General features: G+C 38.6%; 2 protein-coding genes across 3 annotated transcripts; one reads left to right on the forward strand and one right to left on the reverse strand.

Annotated features, from left to right (window-relative positions):
- Positions 1 to 9,554: 9,554 nt before the first annotated feature.
- Positions 9,555 to 11,152, reverse strand: LOC311087430 (apolipoprotein D-like). The gene is made up of 5 exons (XM_084120748.1): positions 11,093 to 11,152; positions 10,867 to 11,001; positions 10,252 to 10,370; positions 9,972 to 10,060; positions 9,555 to 9,881 (listed from the first exon to the last, which is right to left on the reverse strand). Exons 2-5 carry the CDS (start codon positions 10,984 to 10,986, stop codon positions 9,640 to 9,642), a joined length of 570 nt encoding a protein of 189 aa, XP_083976874.1. The 5' UTR covers positions 10,987 to 11,001; positions 11,093 to 11,152; the 3' UTR covers positions 9,555 to 9,639.
- Positions 11,153 to 20,517: 9,365 nt separating this feature from the next.
- On the forward strand, positions 20,518 to 22,645 carry apoda.1 (apolipoprotein Da, duplicate 1). Of its 2 annotated transcripts, none has more exons than XM_084120095.1 (5): positions 20,518 to 20,595; positions 21,403 to 21,520; positions 21,616 to 21,737; positions 21,863 to 21,948; positions 22,069 to 22,645. In XM_084120095.1, exons 2-5 carry the CDS (start codon positions 21,407 to 21,409, stop codon positions 22,302 to 22,304), a joined length of 558 nt encoding a protein of 185 aa, XP_083976221.1. In that variant the 5' UTR covers positions 20,518 to 20,595; positions 21,403 to 21,406; the 3' UTR covers positions 22,305 to 22,645. The 2 variants fall into 2 exon arrangements, with proteins under 2 accessions (XP_083976221.1, XP_083976220.1); XM_084120094.1 differs by having other exon boundaries at positions 20,564 to 20,595; positions 21,386 to 21,520; positions 22,069 to 22,553.
- The last annotated feature ends 94 nt before the right edge of the window (positions 22,646 to 22,739 follow it).

Genomic DNA, 22,739 nt, shown 5'->3' on the forward strand with positions numbered 1-22,739 from the left:
TGTTAACTTTCTAACGCCAAGATTGTGTATTATAATTATTATCATTTACATATGCAGTACGTTATACATATTTAATCTTTCCACAACAGTGACAAATGATTCCTCTAAACAAGATGATATCCCTACATTGAAATGAATGCAAAACAACGAGGCCCTTATAAAAGGTACCCTATTTTTACAGCTTGAAGCTGAGTATAGATAATCATTTCAATTCAATACATTTGAAATAATTAGTAAATTTAAAATATGAATAATGCAAATTATTTTTCATAAATATTGACATTGTACATCTAATACAATGTTATTTATATAATTATTTGTTTTTGTTGTAAAGAAAGTTTTTTAACCCTCTAGTATTGTTAATTTATATTGTAGCCACACTTATGGTTTACAGTCAAAACAGACCCGAGATTATATTTGTATAATTAATTATTTTATTTTATATTAAAATAATGTTCAACATTTCATTTCAGTAATGTTTCTTTAATATTTGGAATTTTGGAGGACATAACATGTTACTAAACAATATTCTAAATATCTAAATTATGGACCATTTAATTCTACATAATTTGTTTTACAAATCTATTGGTGGTATCAGATGGAAAGAAATAAAGAAAATCATCTATACAACTATGGTTTAGCCACTAGATACCTTCATTCATTCACTCACTCATTTATGTCCTAGCATGGGTGTCTAAATGTATGCATAGCACTGTATATCTTTATAATAGTATTACTTGAAAGCACTGCCACATGTTAAAATAGTCTTTGATATTACTAGATTTTTGGATCCAGAATCGAGTTGCCCCCTTCCAAAGTCGATGGCGGACAAACAACACTCCTCATTACAATTGGGATGATCTTACCCATCAGAATGACTCCCTTGCGGACAGTGAGGAAGACGAGGAGGAATTTTATGATTCTTTTGATGAAATGGACCATGGTGAAGATGAGTGGAGTGACACTCAGGAAGAAATAGACTCTACTATGGATGACACTGCTGTCACAAATTCTGATTCAAATGCACAATTTGAAAAATCTGGGGCCCCTCTTTACACAGGATCAGAGATAACAATTGCACAGGCAATAGTTCTAATTTTGTCCTTTTCTCTGAGGCACAGTTTAACAGCAAGTGCTGTGGAAGACCTTTTAAAGCTCTTAAATGTCTTTCTCCCGAGTAGCAACATATTGCCAGAGTCTCTCCACCTCTTCCGAAAAATATTCCATGATCCATCTGAGTCTCTAATGGCGCTTTTCCATTACCAGTACCGGCTCGACTCGACTCGCCTCGCCTCGCCTCGACTCAGCTCGGCTCGGCTCGCTTTTCGCTCCGTTTTCCATTGCAGATAGTACCTCCACAATAGTACCTGGTCGTCATAGCGACGCGGCAGGAAACTGCCGTGACTTAATCTTTTACGCGAGACCCGCGAGACACACCCGCTACCCACACACACAGGACAATGGAGGAAATCGAGTGTATGCTGTTTTTGGATGTTTTTGCTTTTGTTTTTGCTGTTTTTTTATTCAGTATACTCCGTCTGGCGCGTGCAATGATGACGCAGTGAATAGTGACAATTCTCTCTGACCAATCAGCAGTCTGCCTTGTTTTCACGTCACATTTTAGTATCGCCTCAGCCCGCTTAGAACCTCGCCGGAGGTGGTACGAAAAAAAGTACCTGGAAGCCGGTACAGGTACAACTTTTACACAGTGGAAAACCAAACAGAGCCGAGTCGAGTCGAGCCGAGCCGAGCCGAGGCGAGCTGGTACTGTGTAGTGGAAAAGCACCATAAATGTTCACCTTTTCTGCAACATTTGCCAAACATATCTTCCAAAGAACAACATGCATTGTCCAGAGTGTAATGAGATAAATGACCCAAAAAAGAATATTGCAGAAGGCAATTTTTATATAAGTCTCTCTATCGAAGACCAGCTAAGAGACATCCTACAAAAAGATGATTGTGCATTTCAATCAGAAGTATATGGAACAAATGATGTGAGAAAGGGTGAAATGTATCAAACACTTCCTAATTTCACAGCTAATGACATATCACTACTATGGAACTGTGATGGCATTCCAATGTTTAAATCTTCATCTTTTTCATTGTGGCCCATCAGATGTGTAATAAACGAACTCCAACCAAATGTTCGTTTCAAAAACATGATACTCGCAGGTGTCTGGTTTGGGCGTGGTAAACCTGACATGTCCACCTACCTTAAGCAATTTGTGGATGACATTCTAAAAATCAATTCACAAGGTCTGGAATGGAGACACCCACATACAAACACAACTGTGGTGTCTAAAGTTTTCCCTATTGTATGCTCATGTGACGCAGTAGCCCGATGTGTGCTTCAAGGTATACATCAGTTCAATGGTGCATATGGATGTGGACATTGCTTAAATGAAGGGAAAACAGTGCCAAAGGGAAGAGGATATGCCAGAGTCTATCCACCCACTGAGGCACAGAAAAGAACCCATGACCATGTCATTGAATGTGGGCAGAGGGCCATTGAGAACGATGTTGACCATGTGTTTGGGGTGAAGACAGTTTCACCATTAGTCCTCCTGAATCCCTCCACTGGTTTTGACATTGTGAACAGCTTTCCAATTGACTACATGCACTGTGTTGCCTTGGGAGTGACAAAGCAATTCTTGGACTTGTGGTTCAATAGCAAGTACCATGACAGCCCATGGTACATTGGGACATCACATAAGCTTGTTGATCAAAGGCTGCTTACCATCAAACCTCCATCTGATATACCAAGAATACCACGAACTGTGAAAGTTGCACAAAGGTGGAAGGCTGCAGAATGCAGAAGCTGGCTATTATTCTACAGTGGTCCTGTTCTGTACAAGATTCTTCCAACTAAATTTTTGAAACATTGGCTACTTCTGGTCACTGCCATGTTTTGCTTTCTGAAAGACACTGTCACAGAAAATGACTTGGTAGCAGCAACATCCAAGATCACAAAGTTTGTGCAGGAGATACCAACGACATATGGCTTGTGCCAAATGTCCTTCAATGTCCATCAACTTACACATTTGCCCTTCTCTGTCAAGATGTATGGACCTCTTTGGTGTACATCTGCATTTTCATTTGAGGGTCACAACCAGAAACTGAAGAGGTTGTGTCATGGAACAAATTGTATTCCATCTCAAATTGCACGCCAATTCAACATACTTCAGTCAATTCCCCAACTACTTAAACGAACAACGACTAGTGCTGATGTCTCAAATAGGGTGGGCAAACTTGTCAATGACTGGCTAGGTGTTTATCCTCTTGTTGCTAAGGCGCAAAAGCTAGAGGGTCTTGTTTTGCTGGGATGTTCTCGACAAAAAATGTTAGATCACAAAGAGAAGTTCTTAATGCTCCCAGTCTGTGATCTATCTGAAAATGATGAGTACTCTGCAGAGACATATGACAGAGCAATTGTGAATGGAAAACTGTTAACGACAGAGAAATACGGAAAGGAGTACAAACACAACAGTTTTACTGTCCAGCTAAATAATGGTTGCATTGGAAAGATTGAGTCAATTGTAAATATCATACATGATCACAAAAACAATCCGCTCATCCAAGTTCAGCTTTTACAAACCACACTTGCTGGTTTTGTGTCTGAAGGATCTCCTTCCCATATAAAAGAAGTGGTGGCAACTCCAACACGTATGATTGTAAAACCTCTGGAAATTGTCCGCAAGGTTGTGCACATTCGCTTTAAAAAAACATGCTATATTGCATTACAACCAAACAGCATCGAGCTTGATGTAGGCCTAGCATAAAGCTCAGCTGATGTCTGAATATTTTTATAGTAACTGAGCTGCATGGTGTTCCTGCAAGTGTAAATAAATCCTGTTATTGTGTCTACTATATGACATTCTACCTAAATTGTATTTATACTATTTTATTTATGAATCTATCTATAATGTATATAATATCTGAATTGAAATGATTAAAATGATCTTGCTGTATAAATGTTTATAATATTTAATATTATATATTTAATGTTTAATATTATATATTTAATTTAATATATTTAATATTTAATGGTGTTCCTGTAAGTGTAAATAAATAATTTTATTGTGTCGACTACATGACATTCTACCTAAATTGTATTTATATTCTTTTATTCATGAATCTATCTATAATGTATATAATTTCTGAATTGAAATGATTAAAATGATCTTGCTGTATAAATGTTTATAATATTTAATTGTAATTACCTGGAAAAACAGCACAACATATAGAAATACAGATATAGAATTTAAAAAAATATATACTACAGGACAAACTGAAATTCCATGAAAATAAATCTGAATGAAGGATTCTAAGAATCTAATAAGATCCTATAAGAATCCAAATAGATCCTACAGGACAACGTGAAATTCCATTAAAATTAATCAAAATGTCCAATAGGATTATAAGAATCTAATAAGATCCTATTGGAATCCAATAAGATCCTACAGGACAAAGTGAAATTCCATTAAAATAAATCAGAATGTCCAATAGGATTGTAAGAATCCAATAAGATCCTATTGGAATCCAATAAGATCCTACAGGATAAACTGAAATTCCAATAGGATTTTTTGACAAGGGTTATTTAAATTTTATACTAATTGTTGAGTTAAGAACTAATTTCTCAGCACTGTTAACTACATAGTTTACTAGTGCGAGCTAAATAATGCTACTACTGATTTCATTTCAGTTTACCGGTTCAGTTTGATTGCCATCCTCTTCACTGGCTCAGGTACAGGTAGGGAGGGGGAGAGGTGTTTTTGGTCATCATCAGCAGGCGCTGGTTCATCATCTCTGACACTGACTGTGCCGCTTGGTCCAGCCTCGCTATCCTTGACCTCAGCTGTAATACTAGAGCCGTCAGAGCCTGCTGAACTGCAACTTCCCTTCACGCCAAATGCATAATCTGTTCATTTGAAGCATTTCACAGCATCTACTACATCTAATGCTTTTTTAACTTTTCAGCTCCACCTTTTCTTTTCTTCCACCTTTTCATCCATGGACAATTATTTGTAATTATCTGCTCAGAGAAATTCGCTGTAACGGATCAATCTCTCGCTCTCTGTAAATGAGATGTGAAAGGGGGCGTATTTCAAGATGGAGTAGACCAAACTAATTAACAGGGAGGGAGGGCAAAACACTCGCATGCATACAAAACACACTCCTCATCGGCCGCGCCCGCGCGATCGACTCACTCATCCATTTGCGTAGAGATGTAATATTATGATTTCCGTCTTTTTTTTTTTTTTTTTAAATATATTTGTGTACCGGGTGGACCGGCCCACATTGGCCAGCGGCCCAGCGGGAAAAGTCCCGGTGCTCCAGATGGCCAGTCCGCCCCTGCAAGTCACCCAAACTGACGTGAAAAAGAGGCGCAGAAAAGCGCGCTGTTTGCATCCCCGTTTAAGTAAAAATACTCAGCACCATGAGTTTGTTGATCATTTTTATCCTTTTTCAAACTGCCACAAACTAACAAACGGCCAGGTTAAGATTAGCTGATCTAACGTTACACTTCTGTAATGCATTTAATACAAATACAACATATTAACAACTTTACTCACCTCTATATTTCCTTCTTTGCTTTAACTATAATATTCGCGCAAAACGTCCACCAACTTCTGAATAGAAAAAAACCTGCAGATCCGATTTAAGCAGTCCCTCTAGGGTTACATTTGTGTTCTGTGTTGCCACTGTCTAATAACGGATGTGAAAAACAACGATAGCAAAAAATAGTTTTGTAAAAATTATTTCACACTCCACATTTAGGGGGGCCACAAGGGGGTCCAAGCTTGTTGTCACAGGGGCACTGGCCCCCCTCTAGAACCGCCACTGCAGGTACGCTTTGGAGTAAAATGCAGAAGTGCCGGTACTGCGTACCGGTGAGTACCACTTCGAGCACTGGTTACATACAGGTTGATTCTATTTCATAATAACGCTAAAGGCTTCTTAACATAGCCTACTATTACACTCGGTTGGAGAGTCAAGAAGGATGTGTTAATTTACTGTAGATTACAATTTGTCTTTAGTTGGTGACCCAGTGATTATAATACAGCATAAAATACAAACACATAAACACACGTAATATGTATGCCTATAGCCAAAACACGACACAAGTTTAAACTTTATTTTTATTACCACCCATTTCTTTTTCCTGGACTCCACGCCAGGGGTCACCCTCAGCACCCCTATACTTCCCGCGGTACTAACTAATTTACAGTATGCTGTTGCATACAGAGTTTATATTTAAATCTTTGGAATTTTAACTTTTTCATTTATTTTCCTCTAGATCACTTTAGAGTGTGATGGAAATAAACGTTTCTTAAAGAGTGTTGTATATCACTCTGTTAGCACCCTTATATCTAGGCTATGTTGTATAACCTACTGTAAAAGACATTGTCCAGCAAAATTAGGTTTTTGTAAGAAAAATGTTGTGAGCAAATGTAGAAATGTTTTTTGAAAACCTGTAAATATATGTCATCACTTTCTTAATCTTCAATCAACACAATTGCAGTAAGATACTATAAGCTGTCTGATGAAATCTGTATCTGACATGGAATTTAGATGTATATACACACAATTTTATGCAGCTCAAAGGTGGCACAGTAAATGCATTTACATAGCAAATTCAACTGCATACTAAGAGACTATTAAATGCAACAGTGAAAAATATGAAGTTACATGTAACAATACTTTCAATATGAAAGACCGCCAGTAGGTGGCAGCAAGTCAGCCATAAGCAGGGGGCCAATGTTTCGGAAAAAACTGAAGCTTCCCCGGGCGCCGCCATTGATTAGCGGACCTCCACCTGCTGTTAGCATCCCATTGACTCCCATTCATTTTGGTGTCACTTTGACAGCGAATAACTTTACATCTAAGGCGTTTAAAGACTCCATTTGTCCATTATTTATTTCTAAAGAAACATGAAAATGTATAAAAGGCTCCATTACCTTGTATCTTACGTTATGGCCCTGTAGAAGCAGTTTTTGTAAAAATAGGCTAACGATTGCGTCATAACCACGCAACTCTCTGTCGCACAGTAGAGAAATTACCGTATGGACAGGAGGAGAAGCTCGTGGGCAATCAGGGGGACGTGGAGGCAAAATGACAAAATAATTAATCAGAATACTTAGCAAAAGTTTCTCCTGCTCCTAGCTCATGGACACCTCCTACTCACATTCTCCGTCTCTGCAAGTTTCAGAAGGGAATGATTCAGATTTCTATTGGCACAGCTACTAGAAGACAGACAGGTTGCTCACGTCACATCTACGTCGTCAAGCTCAGTTTGAGTCTGCGCAGTACACTCAGCCATCAGGAAGTGAGTGCTTCTAATTGACTTCACTTTTCTCCGTTGAATCCAATGGGATCGCTGTGTCCATTTCTTTTACTGTCTATGACCATAAGCCGATTTCATAATTATAACATGAAAATATGATACTTTAACTACGATAATGTATATATATATATTTAAATTAACATTAGCCTATTCGTTATTAACAAAGCGAATAAGACGAATGAGATGATATACCCGCGTTGTAACACATGTATAGGCTAAAAACCTATGGATTTTAACCTTTCAAACGAATGCTTATTTTTGGTTCAATGTTATTTTTAATGAAAACACAACAACAATAGTAGCCTACAATAAAAAAAGTCCTGCATAGTGTTAAACTTTTATTAATAAAACGATTATGGATTAATGACCGCCCACATGTGCAAAACTGATTTTGAAGTCATTTATCCGTTTTTGATCGTGAACCAAAAAATGAAAAATCAAGCCGAAATCTCGTTTTTTATAAATAAAGGCGCGTTTTCTCATTTTTGTTTATTTCATTTCAAATTGAAAAACAAACTATCAAAAAGTACACGGACCCGTCTAGACACCCTAGGTACAACCTTAAGCAATGGCCCTGAACGGTGGTTCAGTGTGACAACGCTGTGACAACGCTGTAACAACTTCACCACACAACTTAGTTATAGCAACCTTTTGGCCATGTTGGTCATGATTTGGCCCAGTCTTTCTCTCTTGGATTAAATTACTTTATAGTGCTCCCTCTGCAGTAGTCCTTAACAATGGTCTGCACTCTAGGCCATTTAACTTGCACCGCAGAACTTGACAGGGCTGTCCGCTAAGCCCACTACTATTAGCTCTAGCTAATATAAATATGTTAAAATGTTTCAAAGATTTATTTTTGGATAATTTATTTGCTTCTTTTGAGCAATTGGTATTATGTTTTGGTCTTACCAAGTCAGATTTCTTTAGAGTCTTGCAAGTAAGATTACGTTTGACTAAATTACGTTTAGTCACTTGTACCAGACTTTTCAGCGACGCCTTCCGGAAATCCTTTAGATAGGTTCCTTTCATATTAGCCAAGGGCTCGACTGCTATTATTTATAATATAATGATCAATCTGGCATCTTCATCCCTGGATAACATTTAAGAAAGCTTGGGAGGAAGACCTTGACAGATCACTCTCCGAAGACACATGGAACTGTGTCCTTAAACAGGTCCACTCATCGTCAATGTGTGCTCGGCATTCACTTATACAGTTTAAAGTAGTACACAGAGCTCATATATCCAAAGTTAAACTAGCTCAAATGTTTCCTGGTACTAGCTCTATGTGTGATAGATGTCAATGTGCTGAGGGAACGTTAATTCACATGTTCTGGACATGCCCCAAATTAGAGCGTTACTGGCGATCGATATTTCACACCCTTTCTGCGGTTCTTCAGCATAGATTAGAGCCAGAACCTCAGGTGGCATTATTTGGAGTTGCTCCAGAGGACGTATGGTTGTCAGCATCAATGTGAAAAGTCCTTGCTTTCTCTTCCCTGCTTGCACGTAGAGCAATATTATTAAAGTGGAAAGATCCCTTGCCACCCACTCATACTCAATGGATTAGAGATATGATGTCTTGTCTCTGCCTCGAAAAAATTAGGTATTCGCTAAGAATAAGATGCTAATTTTTTAAGATGTGGCGGTCTTTTATTGACTATGTTGATAAGTCTGCTTAAATAATGCACTATTGACACTTTAAAAAAAAATGTTTTTTAATGTATGTATTTGGTTGTTTGTTAGCATGTTTATATGTATTGTATGTATGCTCGGTTCTTACAATCCCATTTTGAATTAATGGGCAGTAGGACGCTATTCTAGAGATTTGATGGTGAGGGGTGGGGGACTGTGAATGTGATTTATATTGTAAAAATCAATAAAAACAAACTTTGAACCAAAAGTTCCATTCCATAAGTGTCTTTCTATGTTGGAAACTTTCTCTCTGAATAAAATTGAAAGGATACTTCGGTACAAACATAATGGTTGGATTTGCAACTATGTTAACAGAAGTTAAAACAGTATAATTTTGGTTGAAGGTTAAGTTCACCTTTGAGAGCATTTTATTGTATCTTATCGGTAACACTTCTTTTTCAAATTATGTATTAATGTCATTTGCATGTCATCATTAAAATGGTTAACTATTGGCAAAATTTTAGAAAGGATGCATTTCTTTCAAGAGTATAGCCTACAAAAATTCCACAATAGCTAGTTGAATATTGGTTAACTTTATAATGCCAACTGAAAAGTAATTAGACCACAACACATCTCACAGTTGCTCATTATTCAAGGCTGTATTAAGGCATGCCGCTGCACAGTCCCGGTGTCTGGTCGGTCTCAGTAAAACCATCAGTACTGATGCTTTGGGATTTGAGGATGTCTAACAGCGCAGAGACGGTCTCCTTGGGAAGTGTGCGTGTCCTGCTCATGATCCAGGAATACTCAACGTGAAAGAGACCGGCGAAATCAGAGCACGAGTAAATCAGGGTGTATTCATCATAATCAGTGGCCAGCACCCAGTAGGGGCCAGGAGGAGCATCTGAAAGAGAACATCATGGATAACTCAAATCAAAGATTAATTAATAAAATCAAATTAACCAGCTGAAAAGAATGATTTGTTCAGACTTACCTTCAAAGAAGCTGACTTCAAGTTTGGCAGGCTCTGATGCATCCACAATCTTGGCAGTTCCCTCAATGAAGCTGATAGTGCCATTAGCACTGTGAGGATGTTCAGAGAAAAGATATTCGGTTCATTTAAGCCATTTCCGAAGAAAGTGCAAAACTCTGAATATTCTGAATATAAGAATCCATTTTATTTTATTTGTTATTTTATATACTTGTTATATTCTGAATATTAACAAATGTATGATATTTTATTTATATCGTACTATTTGCTCATCAATACTTACAGAAGCTCATCATTTCGAACCAGGACAATGCCGTCACTCAGAGTATAAGTGGCCTGGCAGCACTCGCCCAACTGGAACTTGGATGGAATCTTAATGATCTCATGCCATCTGCCCATGTACTATAAAAGAACAAAATGATAAGAAGTTATGCTACATGGTTTTGTCCTGTGATGAAAATGAAGTTTCATATGAACAAATACTAAAATTCTACTATTTCTGCTATAATTTTTGTTATCAATATGGGATTTATTTCGTGTTCCTCTTGGCTTTAGTATGATAAAGTGGTCATAATTATTGTAGTATGTTCCTGATACTAAAAAAGTAAATATACAGATTAAGACACATTTACAAAAATAATAATAGTAATAATAATAAAAAATGATATGATCATTAAGTCATGGTAACTTATGTTTTTACATTACTTAAACTCATCAAAAATAATTTAGGCAATTTTAACTTTTTTTGTAAGTTATATGAGATTCAACTAAATTTTAAGTCTGTTTAATGTAATTTAAGTTGAAATGACTTGTACAACCAAGTTAATTATAAAGCCAGCAGCTGAACTTAAGTTTTTAAATAGGTGGAATATTTTACAGTGTATAAGCAAACGTTTACCCTAGCAGGATCAAAGTTTTGCTGAACAGGAGGTTCTGGACATTTTCCAGAGCTGATGGACTGAGCGCTGACCGCCAGCACGGACAGCAAAGTCAGAGACAGAACCTGAAGAGCCTGCATTCTTTCAGCTTGAACCTGAAAAAAACAGAAATTCATACTTAATGAGCATAACAAGAAAATGTGAATTAAAGGTTGGGTAGTTGCAGACTCAAAGCAATCACCTTACCTGTTTGGACTCAAGAGTGGAAGGTAAAGAACAGTGACAAAGTTTAGTATATATATAGACCGTTACATCTTTTGGTTATATCACAAACTCCACCCTCTTCAACTTAAATAAACACTCATTAGAATAGGTTTAGGGAACCTGGGCATCTGCTCAAACAGATGTTGAAGGTTAAGTAAACACACCTTGAGTTGAACTTCTCAGAAGAAGGTGATCAACAAGTCACAGGCTTTCCACATCTTTGAAACTAAAGCTTTAAAATAAAACTCAAAAGGTTTCCCGGGAATCCATGTGCCGTCGGTATTTTAATGACCAACTATTTTGCTTATTTTACATGATTGTACATTTTAATAATAAAATCATTTATTTTGTGACAGAACACATAAAAGCGTTAATTTGTGTGAATGTGAAAATCTAAGTCCCATATCTGTCACGTTAGCAACAATTTAGCCTGAAGAAATGCATTTTAAGCTAAAGACAATCAAAGTACTGATAAAAAGGGATGCAATTTCTCATTTAGAACTGAATCCTCCAGTTGGAGTGCCTTTTGATCAATACCAGTGGGCACTCCTCTCGGATGTGCTTTATCATTGTGAACTTCATTTCCCAGTGTCCATTGCCTGTGCTCATGATTGTTGTGATTATGTTCAGCTGTTTCTTGTTATTTTGGTTTTATGTTAACCAAGCATTGCAGCTGAGTGGGTCTGCTTTAACTGTGGGTGTGGTGTAGGATGAACGCACCATTCATGATATACCCGCCAGAGTCCCCAATTGTCACGGCCACCATGCCAGTGTCTCCAGCCGTCATGAGTGCCACGCCATATTCTCCTGTTGTCACGGCCACCATGCCAGAACCTGTAACCATCATGATCGAGATTCCAGAACTGAGGAAGACTATCCATGGGTGTTTCGGGTTGATTTCCCGTGTGGCAGACCCATCGCTAACATCAGTATGAGCGGTAAGCATCCCCAGCCAGATAGTCCCAAGGGGTCTCTGAGATCCTTCTACCATTGTGTGCATTTGCCAGTGATGGTAGTGGCCATCTTGTACGTGTGGGTCCTACACACTTATCCAGCTCGTCCCAAGGAGTCGTCGTCGCTCATGAACTCTCTGTTCACTCCAACATGATCACGGAAGTCATCAATGAACTATCAGTCTGCCCTGATACGACCACGGAGGTTGTCCCTGAACCCTCTGTTTGCCTTGACACGAACGCAGAGGGCATCCAGGAACTTCCTGTCTACCCTATCATTGACCACGGATATCGTCAGTGAACTCTCTGCCTGTCCCGTTATGATCATGGAAGTCACGCTTGAACTCCCAGTCTGTCCTGCTATGGCCACAGAAGCCATTACTGAACTGTCTGCCTGTTTTGATACAGTCCCAGAAGCCAACCTTGAGCTTTCTGTGCCCTTTGTTACAGTCCCGCTTGCTCCACCGCGGTGGTCCTCAACTATGCCTTGGTGGTCTTCTGCTCCGTCGTGGGATTCGTCTGCTCTGCCGTGGGGATCTTCAGTCTCTTCTATTCTGCTGTGGTGGTCTTCTGCTCTGCCGTGGGGATCTTCAGTCTCTTCTATTCTGCTGTGGTGGTCTTCTGCTCTGCCGTGGGGATCTTAAGTCTCTTCTGTTCTGCTGTGGTGGTCTTCTGCTCTGCCGTGGGGATCTTCAGTCTCTTCTGTTCTGCTGTGGTGGTCTTCTGCTCTGCCCTGGGGATCTTCAGTCTCTTCTATTCTGCTGTGGTGGTCTTCTGCTCTGCCCTGGGGATCTTCAGTCTCTTCTACTCTGCTGTGGTGGTCTTCTGCTCTGCCCTGGGGATCTTCAGTCCCTTCTACTCTGCTGTGGTGGTCTTCTGCTCTGCCCTGGGGATCTTCAGTCTCTTCTACTCTGCTGTGGTGGTCGTCTGCTCTGCCCTGGGGATCTTCAGTCTCTTCTACTCTGCTGTGGTGGTCTTCTGCTCTGCCCTGGGGATCTTCAGTCTCTTTTACTCTTCTGTGGTGGTCTTCTGCTCTGCCCTGGGGATCTTCAGTCCCTTCTACTCTGCTGTGGTGGTCTTCTGCTCTGCCCTGGGGATCTTCAGTCTCTTTTACTCTTCTGTGGTGGTCTTCTGCTCTGCCCTGGGGATCTTCAGTCTCTTCTATTCTGCTGTGGTGGTCTTCTGCTCTGCCCTGGGGATCTTAAGTCTCTTCTATTCTGCTGTGGTGGTCTTCTGCTCTGCCCTGGGGATCTTCAGTCTCTTTTACTCTTCTGTGGTGGTCTTCTGCTCTGCCCTGGGGATCTTCAGTCTCTTTTACTCTTCTGTGGTGGTCTTCTGCTCTGCCCTGGGGATCTTCAGTCTCTTCTATTCTGCTGTGGTGGTCTTCTGCTCTGCCCTGGGGATCTTAAGTCTCTTCTATTCTGCTGTGGTGGTCTTCTGCTCTGCCCTGGGGATCTTCAGTCTCTTTTACTCTTCTGTGGTGGTCTTCCGCTCTGCCCTGGGGATCTTCAGTCCCTTCTATTCTCCTGTGGTGGTCTTCTGCTCTGCCCTGGGGATCTTCAGTCCCTTCTATTCTCCTGTGGTGGTCTTCTGCTCTGCCCTGGGGATCTTCAGTCCCTTCTATTCTCCTGTGGTGGTCTTCTGCTCTGCCCTGGGGATCTTCAGTCCCTTCTACTCTGCTGTGGTGGTCTTCTGCTCTGCCCCTCAGTCTCCAGTCCTGCTTCCATTCCACAGACCTGGACCTCTGTCCATTGCTTGTGCTTATGTTGTAATATACGTTCAGCTGTGTCTTATCTTGTTAATGTTTACCTATATAAGACCTGTGTTCTTTTTCTGGTGTTGTCGATTGTGGATGTTTGTTGTCGATTGTGGTCTAAACCAGTGGAGCGAATGCTGGCGCTGTTAGCAGCCGCTGCTCTGAGGAACTTTGAACGATTGAACGTTTTTTAACGTTTCTAGCTTTTAGACTACCTTTTTAGTTCACTGTGTTTTATTCACCTGCCTGGACTGCATACAATTTTTGTACGTTTGTGCACGATTTTGGATTCACCGAGATTCACTGAGATTTTGCTGCTACCTGAGACTGTTGCCGGCATTGCTGGATTCCTGCTCACCTGTCAATTTGGATTGTCCTTTGCTCAATCTTCCATCCTGTGTATCCGCTCTATCACTACTTGGCAGCGGAATTGTTGCAGCTACGCGTGCACTACGGCGAGCCTCCGTCTGCTTCAAAACTACATCAGGATATTGCTTTTACACCACGCCGTAAATATGTTCATCGTGGATCTCGCCGGAGTTTTAAGGTTGTCTCTCCAAGTGGAATTCCTTCCATTTGGTCTACAAACCCTCGTCCTCCAAGGAAACATGTTCGGACTATTGATCACAGTGTCTTAGTCAAGCCAACTAAGACGATCACCTCTGTCAACGGTAACAACGGTAATCTCTGATAAAGGTCCTTTCGTGAATGATCTGCTGCTTGATCGTAAGTTCGACTTTCTTTGTCTTACTGAGACTTGGCAAAAAAGTAATGACTTTTACAATTTGAACCATTCTGTTCCTCCTGGATATGCTTTTATCTGTAAACCATGCACTGTTGGCAGGGGCGGGGGGGTTGCAGTACTATATAAGGAAAAATGGAAAGTTACTACTCTTCCTGAAACTGATTATACTTCCTTTGAATCTGTTGCTTTGCAAATCAATGGATTCATACCAACTATCATTGCTATTGTATACAGGCCTCCGAAGGCCAATTCTGTATTCCAACAGGAATTTTCAACATTTTTAACTTCTCTTCGTTCATTGTCACCAAACGTGATTTTGGTTGGTGATTTTAATATCCATGTGGATAATACAGAAAATTCATGTTCTAGGGAGTTTTTATTATGCCTAGATAGTTTTGGACTACAGCAATTTATCAATGTCCCAACTCATTCAAAAGGTCATACTCTTGATTTGGTCTGCTGTTCAGGTGTGATTCCTGGAAATTGCACTACTTCTGACTTATCACTGTCAGACCACTTGCTGGTGTCTTTCAATGTCTCTTTATCTGTGTTTAAGCCTAATTTGAGTCGTACAATCACATTTCGTAATATTAAGAACATTGATCCCTCAATTCTTGGGGAATGTTTGTCCACACTTCCCTACAAAGACCATTCAGGGAATCTTGATGATTTAATCCAGCATTACAATGACAATCTTCAAATGATCCTTGACACTTGTGCCCCATTGAAAACCAGGAATGTTTCGTTTGTCAACTCTGCACCCTGGTTTACATCGGATCTTCGTCTGCTAAAAGTCAAGGGGCGTCGTTTAGAACGCTTGTATTCCAAGACTGGACTTGTAGTTCATAAAGATTTGTATGCTGATCACATGCAAGTTTATAAGACTGCACTTTCCACAGCGAAATCAGATTGTTATGCAGGTTTAATTGGATCTGGTGTAGGAAACCAAAAATCTCTATTCTCTGTTGTTAACACTATTTTAAAGCCACCTGAGTGTTCTAACTGGCATATAAACTCTACAGAATTGTGTGAAGCATTTATGCTCTTTTTTAATAAGAAAATTGAACACATCCACCAGCAATTGGTTTCACCAAACCCTGATCGGAACATAACTCATTCTAGCTTTGCGCCATCTACCTTATTTTCATTTTCTGCTTTTAAAATTCCAACAGTTGAGGACATTTGTTCCATTGTACAAAAATCTAAATCTGTCACATGTCAACTGGATCCATTACCGACTCACTTGGTTAAAGCTGGTTTATCATTTCTTTCCTCTTTAATCACTGATATTATGCATACATCACTTCTTACTGGAACTGTCCCTACTGCACTTAAAACTGCTGTTATAACACCTATTCTTAAGAAACCTGGGACAGACACAAAGAATTTTGCTAATTTTCGACCTATTTCAAATCTGCCGTTTTTGTCAAAAATCCTGGAAAAAATTGTTGCTCTTCAGCTCCGTGAACATCTTTCTTGCAATAGTTTATATGAGCAGTTACAATCAGGGTTTCGTGCTTTTCACAGTTGAAACTGCAATTGTAAAGATTTCTAATGATCTATTAATAGCGGCTGATGCTGGTCTTCTATCAATACTTATACTTCTTGACCTTAGTGCAGCATTTGACACCATTTCACATCCCATACTTTTGAGCAGGCTGGAATCTATTGGAATTACTGGTATGGCTTTAAGCTGGTTTCGTTCTTATCTCACAGATCGCATTCAATTTGTACAACTTAAACAGTTTAAATCAAAACCCACTTATGTTGTCACTGGTGTTCCCCAGGGCTCTGTTTTAGGACCTCTTCTGTTTATTATCTATCTTTTACCTATTGGCAGCATTTTTAGGAAATATGATATCCATTTTCATTGTTATGCCGACGAAACCCAACTTTACCTGTCTTCTAAACCTTCTTCAAAGTTTCCCTCTTCTGCTCTTGGTGAGTGCTTAAGTGAATTAAAAAATTGGTTTTCAAGTAATTTTCTAAAATTGAACAGCAGTAAAACAGAAATTCTTCTTGTTGGTTCAAAAAAATACAATAAGTAAGTCGAATATTTCTTCTGTGAAAATAGATAACTGTTCTGTTCCTCTGTCGAATCAGGTCAAAAGTCTGGGTGTCATTTTTGACACAACTCTGTCTTTTGAATCTCACATTAATAGAGTTACCCGTCCTGCATTTTTCCATATTCACAATATAAATCGTCTGCGTCCTGTCCTTTCACTCAAGAGTACTGCTACGCTTGTGCATGCTCTTGTAACATCAAGAATCGACTGTTGTAATGCTTTGTTTTATGGGCTTCCTTCCAAATCTCTTCATAAATTACAGTTAGTACAAAATGCTGCAGCTCAAGTCATTACCAAAACTTCCACTTTTGAACACATTTCTCCTGTTTTACAGAAGTTGCATTGGCTCCCAGTTAAATTCCGTGTGAATTTTAAAATTTTACTTTTAACTTACAAAGCACTTAACAATTTGGCTCCTTCACATCTTCAAGATCTTCTTCATATACACACTCCTTCCCACACTCTAAGATCTGCTTCTGCACTTTCACTTGTTCTGCCACGTACTCGGACAACTTCTATGGGGTCACGAGCTTTTGGCTATGCTGCTCCCCATTTATGGAACTCTCTCCCTGTAGAAGTTCGCAACAGTTCTAGTCTCTCAGTTTTTAAATCTCGTCTTAAAACGTATCTGTTTAGGCTGGCTTTTATGTGATTTAATGTTTGTTGCTGTACTGGTTTGATTGTTTAATGTCTTTTTTTATGAATTTTGTAAGGTGTCCTTGAGTGCCATGAAAGGCGCCTTTAAATAAAATGTAGTATTATTATTATTATTATTATTATGTTTTGTGAGATGCATTCAGTTCTGTTTCCCTGTTCAGCTTTTGTTTCGGATTTTCTTTGCTCATTGTTTGGAGTTACCCTTTGCTGCTTTCGCTCTGTTTGGATTTACTTTGGTTATCTTTGTCAATAAAGACTTTCTTACTGCAATTGGATCCTATAGCCATCATTTCTGAACGACCACACATAACAATTGTGCACATCTATGACTGACTTTTCTCAAGAAACTGCCTGAATCCAACAAGCTTTATAGTTCCACAATTCAATAGATCTTATGTTGGTTTGACAAAGCACTTGGCTTTCAAGTCTGATAACTTTATTCTCATTACTCCATAAATTTGGGTTCTATGTTTTGTTTGTTACCCATGATATACACAAATGAAAAAAAATATTGGCCAATAAATAATTAACACACCTACATTGCATTTTTTAAGTTTTTTTTATTTCTTCTCATAACATCAAAGATGTTATTCAATGTTTTCCATTCATAGTTTTATGAAACTCAATGTTGTTGAGTCCTCAACAGGAGGTTAAGTCACACGTGTATCCTTCACTATGTTCTTATCACACTGTTGTTTTAGTTATCACAAACACCTGCAACATGCAAAACACACAACACGTGAGGATACGGTCCTTATGTAAAGACACGTCTACTGCATACATTTTGGGGGGGAATACACGTGGCAGTTTTTATATAATTTAAGAAAAAGAGTTCATTAGGTGTGCCTCCCCCTTCCCTGGCTCCTAATGAGTAGCTTATAACAATAACATAGTAACATACAGGACCTTGAGAAGAGGGACAATAGAAAGTTAGATAGAAAGCTATGATGAAGTGTGACCGCTTGTTTTTGGCAGCGAAGCGTTTGTGATCAGAGTCAGACAGATCAGTAGCCTGGCAAGCCAGACCTACATCAAGATGTTGGGTCTGGCAACTCACCATAGACACTAGAGGTGGGCGGATCGATCCTAAAATATCGATACTTCGATACTGACGTGGTATCGAAAAGGATCGATACTCACATAAAAATATCGATCCATATGTGTGTGTTTTTTTTTACCAGTAATTTTTATTAATTTAGCACGCAATTCAGTGCGTAAAATAAGCTTCTAAGTGGAAAAATAAGCGAATGTTAGCGGATAATTGTGTAGGATAGAACTTTTTCTCAGTCATCTGGATACAAGACGAAACCAATCAATCACAGAGAGCGTTCGTTGCTGGTGCTTCACTGAGCTCACAGGCACGTTTGGGAAACGAAGCCTTGCTTAGATGACAGAGAAACAATCGGGAGTTATTTTGCAATAAACAAAGCAAAAGTGTATATAACGGTTCAAAATGTTGAGGACAGTAAGATTTTTTTTAATGAAATTAATATTTTTATTCAACAAGGATCGATGCATTAAATTAATCAAAAGTGACAGTCAAGGGTTTTTCACTGTTAAAAAAAATCTACTTCATATAAATGCTGTTCTTTCAACTTGGTTCATCAAATAATTCTGCATCATGGTTTCCACAAAAAAATATGAAACTGTTTTCAACATTGATAATAATAAGAAATGTTTTCTGAGCTGTAAATCAGCATATTAAAATTAATTATCATCATAACTGGAATAATGATGCCGAAAATTACGCTTTGATCAATTGAATAAATTACAGTTTAGTATGACATAGAAAACAGATAGCCTATGTTAAATTGTAATATTACAGTTTTTACTGTATTTTTGATCAAATAAATGCAGAAGAGAATTAAAAATCTTACAGACCCCAAACTTTTGAACAGTAGGCTAGTGTACAATAGTACTTTTACTATAATTAGGGTAGTTTTGTAAAAGTCACTGACTAATAATTACAGGCGAGTTGAGAGCGCAAATCACAAAATATTTAGTAGTAATGAAAACGTTTTCAGATTTAGCATATTAATGATGCATTCACCTCATAAATCATGACACACTGCTCTAGCACAGGAAAGTGCATACAAGTTCAAGTGCATGCTTTTAAAATTAAAAAGTATTGGTATCGGTATCGATATCGGCGATACTGGCCCTGTATTTACTTGGTATCGGATCGATACCAAAATTTGGAGTATCGCCCACCCCTACTGGCAACTCACCATAGACACGGCTCAGTCCGAGGGGCGGGATAAACGGCTGTCTTTCAAATTCCCTCTGCACGCAATAGGACAGCGCTTCAACCAACCAGAGCGTTTTCCCAACAGCGGAGCTAGTTGATAGATTCAACTTTTGCCATATCTGGCCGGCAAAACTTCGAACACATCTTCCTTTTTTTAAGAATGACTTAAGTGCCGTTTTATGCTCTTTTCTCAAAGAAAAACCTAACTCCAAGTCCTCCAGAGTCGCGGACAAAGCCGATTCGAAAGATGTTCGCCAGCAGCAGCCATTCTTTGTTTTCAAGTGGCAGAGGTAACCGTCGCAACTCTGTCGTCATTACGTTAAGCCCGCCCCGCCTACTCTATACACGACGTGATTGGCCTGACCCAATTTAGGTTTTTGCAGCTCGAAAGTCAATGGAGAGTTGCTAGACTGCCCTGGCTGCAAAATACATTTTGCTGCCGCTAGGGTGCGTCTAGATTTCTAGGCTAACAGATCAGATGAGCATCCTCATAACAGTTACATATATATCGCCCTCTATCTGTCGGCATCACCATTACAGGGCTTTATGCACAGCTGCACTACTTCCTGAACTTCAGCCAGCTCCTTTGTTTCCTGTCTGCCATTATTGGACAAACTGATTATTTCAGGTGTGCCTGACCACCTGGATTAATCAGTTTGTCCAATAATGGCAGACAGGAAACAAAGGAGCTGGCTGAAGTTCAGGAAGTAGTGCAGCTGTGCATAAAGCTTGTCACAGATCATCACAACTTACTGTTACTTTTCCCCTGACAGTTATGCCCTAAACTTAAACTTCAAAAAACACAAATGGAATGTTTATAAAGAAAAAAGAACATTTAGACAAAGCGACAGTGTACATTTAATTTAGATATTCATTAATGGAACATCCTCTCATGACTTCAATTTGCCTAATCACTTACTTCATGTTGGGAATAAACTGTGGCATCACAAAGACTCCTTCATGACATGTCTTTTCTGCAGTCACATGATCCCAGAGAGAATGATCCAAATAAATACTCAGAGCTCCACAGTCCATCTAGTATTCAGCACATCTTCAAGAGGTAAGGATTTGTATTTGTCAAACTGTCTTCTTTACAATGGTTGTTCACCAATAAATTGAATATGCAGTACTGTTTAAGGGTTTGGGGTCAATAACATTTTATGTTATTGCATTTTATGTTTAGGTTCAATTCAGCAAGGATGCATTAAATTGATCAAAAACTACATTACAGACATTTGTAATTTTACAAAAGATTTCTATTTCAAATATACGCTATTCTTTCCATCTTTTTATTCATCAAAAATCCGTAAACATTTTTTTTATCAAAGTTTACACAAAATTATTAAGCAGCACAACTGTTTTCAACAATGGTAATCATCAGAAATGTTTATTAAGTAGCAGATCAGCATATTAGAATGATTTCTGAAAGATCATGTGACACTTAAGACTGGAGTAATGATGCTGAAAATTCAGCTTTGCCATCACAGGAATAAATTAAATTTGAAAATACATTCAAATAGAAAATAGTTATTCTGTAATAATATTTCACAATACTACAGTTTTTACTGCATTTTTGATCAAATAAATTCAGCCTTGTTGAGCATAAGAGACTTCTTTAAAAAAAAATCTTATGACCCAACCTTTTAAATGGTAGTGTATATGCATCTTAGGAGCCTTAAATTATGCTATACAACTTGAATTAATAATATATAAATTAAGTTTGTTTTAAATGATATGACAGTTAAGTTTAGAAAATGTTTTCCATTATTTGTGTCAGCTGTTGAGAATGCATGCAAATATTTAGTTATCAACACAAATATTTTACTATTCTATTCTTTTCTCTTTTTTAGGCAATGGGTATTGCAAGTAAAATGAAGGCCTTTCTGGTTGTTTTGGCCCTTTTTCTGCCCATCATAAATGCCCAGGTGCCTCATTGGGGGCCGTGCCCAGAACCTACTACTCAACCTGCCTTTAACCTAAAGAAGGTAGCGTATTACACCTCAACATATGCAACGATCAGGTCTTCTATTCTGCTCTTAATTTTTTTTATTATAGCTTGCTTGTCTGCATCCTAATGTAGTTTATGGGCAGGTGGTTTGAGATCGCTAAACTTCCAGCACAGTTTGAGCGAGGGAGATGCATTGAGACTAACTTTACTCTTAAGCTGGATGGAACGGCTCACGTAGCGAGCTCAGAAATTCTGTGAGTACCAACAAGTCAAGCAGTATTTAAAGGGTCACTTTGTTATAATTCCATATGCTTTATTGAATTACACAATTGTATAATAAATAAGACACCAAGTTGAACCATAAACTTTATTTTATTAGAAAAGGAGAGCTAAGATCAATTGACGGGACAGCTGTGGTGGAAGACAAAAAAAATCCTGCAAAGCTTGGAATCAGTTTTTCTTATGGTACGAAGCTGATTTGCTTTTTTTGAGCATTTGTTAGATCAAATGCTATGGCATTGCCATGTGTATTTTTCATTATTTCGAATCATATTTCACGTTTTGCTTCTCTACTTGAATTTACAGTTTTGCCCTACACTCCATACTGGATTTTGTCCACTGACTATGAGAATTCAGCACTGGTATATTCATGCACTGATGTCTTGAGACTGTTTCATGTAGACTTCGCTTGGATTCTGGGCCGCACCCGATCCCTGCCTGCTGCCACCGTCGACCATGGAAAAGAGGTTTTTAGCAATAACAACATCGATGTGAGCAGGATGATCTTAAGCAGACAGCAGGGATGTGACAAATACCTTTAAATGACTGTCTTATACTGGAAAATCCAGTTTTCAATGTTGTGATGTTTTGTGTTGAACAACAAAAGTAGTATACTATTCCTTTTAAACACTGCTTGGATTATGAAAGTGTTTAATTTAACAAAGTCTTGGATTTATTACTTTTCCCAAGTTTCTGCGAACCAGAAATGTAATCCATCTGTTTTGTACTGAATTGAAAACACAAGTTTCCAATTGATCAAAATAAATTAGAACACTAACCAAAAACATGTGAACTTGCTTGCCTTGATTCTCAGTGAGATTTTGCACCTCCTTGTGGTCACAATATATGTTATGAAATCAAGTAAAATTATATTTATGAAATCAAGTACCTTCCATTCACTCCCTAGTACCATTTTGAAACGAGAAAACTATGCATGTCATTGTGTGTTATTTTAGAATCATTGATATATTGATTTT

The sequence above is a fragment of the Abramis brama genome (assembly GCF_963993115.1).
Source record: "Abramis brama genome assembly, chromosome: 7".
In the NCBI taxonomy this organism is placed as follows: Eukaryota; Metazoa; Chordata; class Actinopteri; order Cypriniformes; family Leuciscidae; genus Abramis; species Abramis brama.